A 10,000-nucleotide genomic window follows, 5' to 3' on the forward strand; every position below is an offset into this window, starting at 1 on the left:
CCTCTGTTGAGAACCTTTGATCAAGAACTTATGTTTCACACACACATACAAACACATATCTTCTTTCCTTTTCTTAACCTGAAGTAACATTGTTTAATAGGTACCATTAGAGATATTGTTAAATATTGTAAGCAGTAAAAGTTTTTTTATGTTTTGCTCAATTAGTATTGAATTTGAAATTTGTTCTGCTTTCAATATCATGGGATGAGTTTTTCTAGATACCTCATATTAAGATTAAATATTCAGTATGTCATTCTGTCCTTGTGTGTTAAAGGATATTCATACACATGTCAATGAAATGATAATCTTTTTTAAACAAAATTATTTCTGTCTGCACATTTGATTTATAGGAAATACATTTTAAAGGAAGAATTAAACATTAAGCTAAATATATCATAGATATTTCTTTTGACGAGCAATAATATTCTATCATAATTACAGTCTGGATACATAGGAAGAGGCATACAGAAAACTGCTTTGTGGAACACATCAAATTTAACCATAATTTATGAGCACTCATTTTGAGTGACTGACAAGCCAATTTACACTTAACAAAAGACAGCATCTTTCTTTTGTAAAATGGTATAATTAAGTGCAAAATAGTCTCACACGTATATTATTGTCAATGTTACAATAATCTTATCTGGAGCATTTCAGTTCTATTTTTGGTTTCTATCTTCTTTTCAGACAAATTGTTTAGAGGTATTTATAGCAAAGATGGTAAGCTATTAAACAAAAAATATTTTGAATAGAAAGTAATTTTAAGAAATATGTTTCTCTTTTGTTGAAACTGCATTTAGTTTATCCTAATTTTTGACAAAAATGAAATAAACTATTATCATTCTTGACAGAATCATTAGAGCTTTAGATAGAATACTTTGGCAGTATTTTTCCCACTATCTACTTTCTGAATTCAAATCCATTAGAGGTCAACTTTATTTACTCCAAAAGGATAAAAAGCAATGAATCAATCAAGTACTGGGTACCAACTAATTCATCTCACCAAATTGCTAGCCTTATGCCTAAATTAGAAACAATTATTTTAGTAGAAAAAATTTGTAACTTAAAAAACTGTAAAATCTAACTCTACAGAAATATATTTACATTAAAATATGAAGATATTTCAAGAACCTATTGGTGGCTAAAGACTGAATAATAAATTCATTTTTATGTTTAAATAAACCAATACTTGTGGGTATACACTGTATAAAAATGAAAGACAAAAATTTGAGCACTCTTGCAATATAGTCCGTTTGTCTTGTAGGCCTTTTCTCTATATTGTCAAAGATCCTGACCAATCTCTCTCCACAACACAACTCACCTTCTTAAACCATCCCCTCTCCACCATCTCCCACTCTCCTTTTTGCACTCATGCAAACTTACCTACCCACTTATCCTATCCAATCCTCTTTACCTCTTCACTTATATAGCCTTCCCTGTTAACTGAGGATGCACTCCAACACATCTTCTTTGCCATCCTTTCTTTCTTCCTGTCTCTCCTTTCTTTTCCAACTAAGGTAGGCAAGTATCTCCTCTACTGTAAGACACCTGCCTCTAGCTTCTGTTATTCTCTAACCTTTTATCACCTGGCACAAAGCCACTTCCCTCAATAGTATTCCCCACTCAGTTGGTGGGGGTCTAGTTTTGCAGGTTACTTGGTGATTTTGTTGGTGTCATATAAAAAGCACCCAGTACACCTGTAAAGTGGCTGGCATTAGGAAAGGCATCCAACTACAGAAACTATGTCAAAACAGATAGAAGAACTTGGTGCAGTCATCTTGTTTGTCAGCTCCTATCATACCATCTATCCCATGCCAGCATGGAAAATGGATGTTAAATGATGGTGATAATGATGAAATACATGTACAAACTTCTTTTAGCTTCTGGGTACCAAATTCATTCACAAGGCTTTGGTCAGCCTGGAGCCATAGTAGAGGATGCTTGCCCAAAGTGCCATGCTGTGAGACGGAGACAGAAAAGAAAAAAAAGGAAAGAACACATTGGATAAGGGGGTTCTGGATGCACTATGTCTGAATAAAAGAAGAGATGATCATGACTGGAATCAGAGTGGACCTGCAGTTAAATAACAATATCATAGAAGAACTGCCTGTGTAACAGAAATATTTGACAAACAAAAATAAACAATAAATAAAATATAAAAAGATTAAAATGAGCTACTGCAGGCTTATCCTACTTATTTGCCATTTCTAAATGAAGTATTATTTTTTTTTCTACTATTTTAAGTTACTGTACTGCTGCAGCCATAGTGGGATAATATCTTCATGTGTCTTAATCAATTATATCAACCACAGTTCTTATTTCAGTCTGATATTCAATCGATACTGTTTGTCAAACTGCTAAGATGTAGTTAATAAAGGAACATAGGGCAAGCAGCAAATACTAGCTTTTAAATCAGGTATTTGTCAACATGCAGCTATAGTAGAAACTGTTCAAGGTGCTGTGTAGTGGGATCCAACCTGAAACCAAGTGGTTACAAAGCAAACTTCTTTATCACATAGCAATGTCTGTACCTCTGCACTATTATTATTTTCTATATACAAAAGCTTACACTGGAGTTTTACTTAAAGAAGGCAACAATTTTTGTATCAATTTAATAAATACATTGAATAATTTAAGGTTGTTCAAACTTAAAAGGTAATTATCAGATAGGACAGGGAGAAAGAAATATTAAGGAAAGCATAAAAAAACCTGACAGCACTATTCATGAGATAGCAAGAGGTGAAATAAGAAAATGACACTTGAGGTATTTCAGTGAATAATGACAACATACACAGAACTGAATAGTCTGGACATCAAGTCATTTGATAAAAGCTGTTGGGGAAAAGGTGGGTTAATATTTTTCTAATCAACTGATTTTCAGTTTTCATCTTTACAATGGTTTTATCTTTTGTTTGTAAGTACATTTTGCTAAATCATTTGTTTTTCTGGTTTTCAATCTCCAAATATATTTCTTGAAAATTTAATTTTCTTTTATAGTAATCAAGTTAGTGATGTATTAAATGCTGTTTCTTTTTACCTTTTAAATATCAAAATGTTTTATATATGCTGAACTGTCTTTCAGAAATGTAATAAAAATAGCCGTAAGTTAATCTACACTTTATAAATTTCAAAACCTCACATCTACTTTACTTTTCATTAGTCCAATGTTAATGAAATTCCAGAAAGATATACATTCATCAATTATTATGTGTCAACAAATTAACCAATACATTATCATTTGATCTGCTAAAAATGAGAGCCAAGCCTCTCTGATATCACATACAACTGACTTTAAAAAAAGAAGGATACATTGAATAGTGTAGTACTAGATGCATTATATCTAGAACAAAATATATGAAGTAATCATGACTGGAGTGCCTTTATTCATAGGCCAGTTCAATCAGGCTAACCTGGGAGCTGAACAACACTAATAAGTATTTATTCAGTCAGTCATTGATTCTCCATTACAAATATGGTCTTGTATCAAATGAAATCATTAATGTGGCAGGTTAATTCTATATAAGAATACATACTCAGTCTAATTTTACTTAGTTCCTACACTCTATTGTATATTATTTAATTTCACTATTAGCATTGATAATTTGGTCACAACAGGTGGGAATACAGTGTTTAGTGTTCAATAAATCTTGTCCTGGGATCAATTCATACTTAAGACATTTTTTATCTTTCTTCTCAGTAGGGTTGAGTAACATATGTAAACAGTACTGAGAGTGGTTTAGTTGTTCTAGGACCTTTGGGAATTGATACTAGACCAGGAAATCCAATACTTATGTCCAGCATCAGATAAATAAGAGTTCTCAGAATTCTATTATCTTTTTTTTTTTAATCACTGTTAGTCTCACCAGTGGATGAAATGCTCTTAAAGAACCACTTTTCCATTACTTTCCTGTAAATAATTTATTACTAGATTCCTATGTATGTATCAGTATGTGTATCATTGCATGTATGTATGCTATCAGCATCATCATTTAACGTCCACTTTCCATGCTGGCATGGGTTGGACAGTTTGACAGGGGCTACATCAGGCTCCATTGTCTGTTCAGGCACAGTTTCTATGGCTGGATACCCTTCCTAACACTAACCTGCTTTTTAGAGCCTTAAAAATGCTAATAGTTTTATGGTGTTAGGCAGATGAGAGATAAATATCTACCTAGAGAGAGATCCAGTCTACCATACATATAGAGAGAGTTTGTTTTCTTTCCTGACGCTTATATATATCATCATCTAACATCTGTTTCCATGCTGGTAAGGCCAGGAGTTGCACCAGGTTCCACTGTCTGTTTTAGCATTGTTCCTACAGCTGGATTCCCTTCCTAATGTCAACCACTTTACAGAGTGTTCTGGGTGCTTTTTATGTGGCACCAGCACTGATGCTTTTTTGCATGGCACCAGTACCAGTGCTTTTTACATGGCACCAGCACTAGTGATCTTTATGTGGTATCAGCAGCAGTGCCTTTTAGGTGGCACCAGCACTTGTGATTTTTATGTCGCACCAGCACCAACAGGGTTACCACATTTGTCTTAATATGTATGTTATAATTTTATTTTTCAAGTTCCATTCCTCATTATCTTCTTCCAGCCACACTCTATTCTCTGCTATACTCCATTCTTAACACCTGCTTTGTCCTCTATCATTTTCAATGCCCTCATGTATCTAACAACCCTTCACCTGAGCCACTCCTATAGCTCTCACCTTCAATTACTAGTCATCTATCCCATCTATCCATCTCTCCTTACATTCTTATGGAATTCCCCGCCCACTCACCCAGTCCAGTCTTCTGTATCACTTCACCTATATTCACTTCCCAGTGTACCTGAGGGTACATATGTCCTGACACATATCCACCACCATCTATCTCACTCCCTCCATCTCTATCTTCTCCTACTGGAGTATCCTTGTATCTCTTCTACAGCAAGACACCTATTTCTATCCTATTATTCTTTCAACCTCTCAACTTGCAAAAAGCTACCTCTTTTAATACACCTTCCCCCATCAAGGGGATTGTCTCATCTTAAAATTTATTGGCTGACCCCACCAGTGCTGGTACCTTGAAAATAGAACCTACAACTGTCTGTAAAATGATAGGCATTCGGAAGAGCACTCGGCCATAAAAGCCATGCCAAAACAGACAATAAAACTTCACACAGCCCTCTGGCTTGCCAGCTCTTGTCAAATATTGAACCCATGCCAGCATAGAAAAAGGACATTAAATAATGATGATATATATATATATATATATATATATATATATATATATATATGAACAATAATTTTCTGTTAAGACTTCTTGTTTGTTATCTACTGAGGATGGCATTACATCAGTTATTTTACTGCTGTGAATGCTAGAAACAAGCTTGGAAAAGCCTGGCAAAAAAATATTGATATATTTAAGCCTTTCGATAACAACCTGTATCAACTGCCCTTGGATTGGAATATTTAGGATTTGGAGGAAGAGACAGTAGAGGCAAAAAGAGAGAAGGATGCATTGGGCATATGTGGAACACAAGTTGCTAGTTTAAGAGAGCTGGGGCAATTGTAGTAGTGATAGAAGAAATAACAAAATATAATGCATCTGTGTAATAGTGGTTATGAGTGCTTGTAAATGATTTTGAGAACTATCAATAATTTTGGCAGGGATGCAATCTGTGATTTGTGTGTGTGCACATATACAGCATTTAATAACCATCCCTGAAACGGCACAGAGCCACTGAGGAGACCAGTTGTTTAACCATTGTTTTGCTGCGTTATAGGACACACCATATACACTATCTCCTGAGAACTTCTCAAAACTGAATACAGTGGTGAGGATTTGGACAAGTTGTTTCCAGTAGTTGTTTGTTGACCTGAGAGTGTAAGAAAGGAAGTAGCAATATATAAAATAAAGATATCTTAATAGCTCTTTAATGCAAGTTGAACTTGAGCTTTATAGAGATTTAGAAGCTGAAAAAAAAAAAAAAGGCTGAAGTATCTGCTTATGTTTGTAATGTTACTATGAGAGATCTTGAGAGATTGTATAGCTTAGTATTTGTAGCAACTTTTATGGGTTTAGCTAGTTGTTCTTCTGACAGAGGGAATCTTGTTCAAGACTGTGTTTGTGAAATGCTTTTCTGTAGTGTCAAAGGAAATAAGGTACACAATATGCTCACTATATTTTAAAGGTCTCTTTACATGGAAATTGTGCAAGTTTGACAAGAGGTACCTACACAGAATATGAATAGTGTGTAGTAGATTAAGCAGAGGTAAAAATATCCATTCCTTAAGAAAAAAATGGATGATAGCATGCAACAAGGAAAAAAGAACAGTTGTGGGCAGGATTCTTTATATGAAAATAAAAATTCCTATATTAATTTGTGAAACAGAACTTCAACTTACAGCTGCCTGTTAGTATGGGAATCTTCTGCCCCTACCCAAAACATTTTCAAAAAATCTGGGTCTTTACATTATCAAAAATATCATTAATAAGGATTACCTTAATCAGAGAGTGGGACTCTAAGTTGTTAAGAAAAGGTATGAAACTAGGGATTTAAAATGAAAAGATTAACCAGGTGTTCTTATATTATCCTTTACATTTATCCTCAAACTAGTCTGTGGTTTGTTGAAGAAATATGCTTTCCTTATGCACACACACACATGCATGCATGCACACACATGCACACACAAATATATGAATTTGCAAACATTAAATATACATTCATAGATTTATACACATGTATACAAACAAATGTACAAATACACACACACATACATATTCAAGGACTTCTAGACATTTACTTATATATATCATTGCTATTATGTTAAACTGTCATATGTCCAAATTTGGCCAAATGTGTATTTTTTTTTTCAATATTTAATTTTGCTTGCAATAGCTGGTTCTTTTGGTCAAACTACTGTGTCTCCAGCTTCTTCAGATGAAAATTGCCAAAGTGTAGTACAATGGTTTTGCATTTTTCAGAAGTGTTTGCAAAAATATTTTTGGTTGAAAATATCATACGTGCATGGTATTTCAATTTTATGCACCCGAACAAAGTATTACTGTTAAGCTGAAACTGTTGCTCATGTAAAAAGAAATGGAATCATCATCATTGTTTAGCGTCTGCTTTCCATGCTAGCATGGGTTGGACGGTTCAACTGGGGTCTGGGAAGCCAGAAGGCTGCACCAGGCCCAGTCTGATCTGGCAAAGTTTCTATGGCCGGATGCCCTTCCAAACGTCAACCACTCTGTGAGTGTAGTGGGTGCTTTTTATGTGCCACCGGCACAGGTGCCAGACGAGGCTGGCAAACGGCCACGATCGGATGGTGCTTTTTACGTACCACCAGCATGGAGGCCAGGCCAGGCTGGCAACGGCCACGATCGGATGGTGCTTTTTACGTGCCACGGGCACGGAGGCCAGGCGAGGTTGGCAATGGCCATGATCGGATGGTGCTTTTTACGTGCCACTGGCACGGAGGCCAGTCGGGGCGGCGCTGGCAATGGCCACGTTCGGATGGTTCTCTTACGTGCCACCGGCACTGGTATCACAGCTACAATTTCCATTGATGTTGATTGATTATGATTTTGATTCTGATTCTCACTTGCCTCAACAGGTCTTCATAAGTAGAGTTTTGTGACCCAAGAAGGAAAGGTATGCATAAGTGGATCAGCTACATCCCAGGTAGAGGCCTCGAGATTATGTCCTCACCTGTCCTGCTGGGTCTTTTCAGGGACAGCATACTAAAGTTCGAAGGTCATGCTTCACCACCTCGTCCCAGGTTTTCCTGGGTCTACCTCTTCCACAGGTTCCCTCAACCACTAGGGTGTGGCACTTTTTCACACAACTATCTTCATCCATTCTCGTCACATGACCATACCAGCGCAAACGTCTCTTTTGCACACCACAACTGATGCTTCTTAGGTCCAACTTTTCTCTCAAGGTACTTACACTCTGTCGAGTATGAACACTGACATTACACATCCATCGGAGCATACTGGTTTCATTTCTTGCGAGCTTACGCATATCCTCAGCAGTCACGGCCCATGTTTCACTGATATGTAGCATGGCTGTTCGTACACATGCATCATACAGTCTGCCTTTTACTCTGAGCGAGAGGCCTTTTGTCACCAGCAGGGGTAAGAGCTCTCTGAACTTTGCCCAGGCTATTCTAACTCTAGCAGTTACACTTTCAGCACACCCACCCCCGCTACTGACTTGGTCACCTAGGTAACGGAAGCTATCAACTACTTCTAGTTTTTCTCCCTGGAATGTGGCAGAGGTTGGTTTCTGCACATTTTCAGTGTTTATTGCTCCTGAACATCTGCCACATACAAAAACTATTTTCCTAGTTAGCCTTCCTTTGACATTGCTGCACCTCTTATGTGTCCATAGCTTACACTTGGTGCATCTTATAGAGTTTCTACCTATGCCTTTTCTACAGATCGAGCAGGGCCATCTACCTGAAGGCATTTGTGATTTGTCAACCTTCCTACTTATTAGGACTTTGGTTTTAGCTAGGTTGACTCTAAGGCCCTTTGATTCTAATCCTTGCTTCCACACCTGAAACTTCTCCTCCAGTTCTGATAGTGACTCAGCAATTAGAGCAAGGTCATCAGCATGGAGGAGCTCCCAGGGGCATCCTGTCTTGAATTCCTCCGTTATTGCCTGGAGGACTAAGGTGCAAAGAGAGTGGTCAAAGGAAGTGACATATATAACCAAAGGAAGGAGATATGGGACGATGGTCATCCAATTTAGGACAGTAGAGGAGACGAGGAAGCTGGCAAATTAGGCGGTGGATACAGAGGAAGTAGTGCTTCTGCCCACACACCTTGGAAGAAAGACTTCCAAGGTAAGGGTAGAAGCAATCCCATCTGATATAGAAGTGGCTTAGGTGGCAGCGGCTGTCCATGTTGGAAGTGAGGAGAAAGTGGCTGTCCTTCAAGCCACAGATACGGAGGAAGGAGGTTGGAAAGGGAAGACATTGGAATTGATTATACAGACAGAGGAGGAACAACTGGAGAGTTTGGCAGAGACGGTAACGTTGGGAGAAATTGTGCCGAGAGTGTGGGTAGAAGGCAGAGTACATGGGACAATAGCAGAAGAAACAGTTGTGGAGATGGAGGATAAAAGAGGAAGAAAAGACAGACGGAGGAAAGGCGGAAAAGGAGGAAGAATGGAGAATAACAGAGAGTAGAAGGAAAAAGAGAAAAAAAAGAAAACACTGAGTGTGATGTGGAAAAAGAAAAAAGAGCAGACACCACAGAATTTAGAAGACCCCTCCTCCGGTGAAAAAAGGTTACGAAAGAATATTGTCATTGAGTGATAGCAAGAGTGGAAATAGGACTTGACCAGAGACTAAAGACAAATTAGGACTCAGTGTGGAGTGAGTAGCACACTCTTCATATTTTCATTTTCAACTATCACGCATGTTACCATAATTTTAATTTGTTTTTCATGTTCATTTTCAGGTGTCATTCATAATACCATATTTTATTTTCATATATTTTTTTAATTGTTATGTGTCCCCACATGTGTTGTAGTGTCCCCTCTATGTAAAGCCTTTATGGCTAATTTGATGAAATAAAGAAGCTTGCCTCCTAACCACATGGTTCCAAGTTCAGTCCCACTGTGTGACACCTTGGGGAAGTATCTTCTACTATAGCATCGGGCTGACCACATCGGCCTTGTGAGTGGATTTGGTAGACAGAAACTGAAAGAAGCCCATCATATGTGTGTGTGTGTATACATATATATATATACACAGACATAACATTTGGCGCTCCTGATGTCTTAGCAGCAATAAAGGAAATGAAGCATAATTCAGCAGTAGGTCCCGATAGGTTCCCTGCTTGTGTCTTGAAGATGTGTCAAAACCAACTTGCACCCCCTCTAGCCAATCTGTGGCGGAACTCATTGGATGCTGGATATATACCAGAAGACCTTCTATCCCAGTCTGTTGTCCCAGTTTTCAAAAAAGGAAACAAATCGCTTGCCGTGAATTACCGTC

General features: G+C 37.5%; 2 protein-coding genes across 5 annotated transcripts in view; one reads left to right on the top strand and one right to left on the bottom strand.

Moving 5' to 3' along the window:
- Positions 1-10,000, bottom strand: part of LOC118767727 — a 79,813-nt gene that overhangs the window by 32,874 nt on the left and 36,939 nt on the right. The gene's annotated exons all lie outside the window — the stretch shown is intronic.
- Positions 1-10,000, top strand: part of LOC115219177 (CKLF-like MARVEL transmembrane domain-containing protein 7) — a 77,570-nt gene that overhangs the window by 9,670 nt on the left and 57,900 nt on the right. Inside the window, exon 1 of one of the 2 annotated variants that reach the window (XM_036512602.1) lies at positions 2,765-2,846. The exons of the other annotated variant lie outside the window; for it this stretch is intronic. Coding sequence (XP_036368495.1) covers positions 2,780-2,846 — 67 coding nt within the window. The 5' untranslated portion in view covers positions 2,765-2,779. Of the gene's footprint in view, positions 1-2,764; positions 2,847-10,000 lie in introns of those variants that run through there. 2 annotated transcript variants of the gene reach the window in all.

Source organism: Octopus sinensis, linkage group LG1 (assembly GCF_006345805.1).
Source record: "Octopus sinensis linkage group LG1, ASM634580v1, whole genome shotgun sequence".
In the NCBI taxonomy this organism is placed as follows: domain Eukaryota; kingdom Metazoa; phylum Mollusca; class Cephalopoda; order Octopoda; family Octopodidae; genus Octopus; species Octopus sinensis.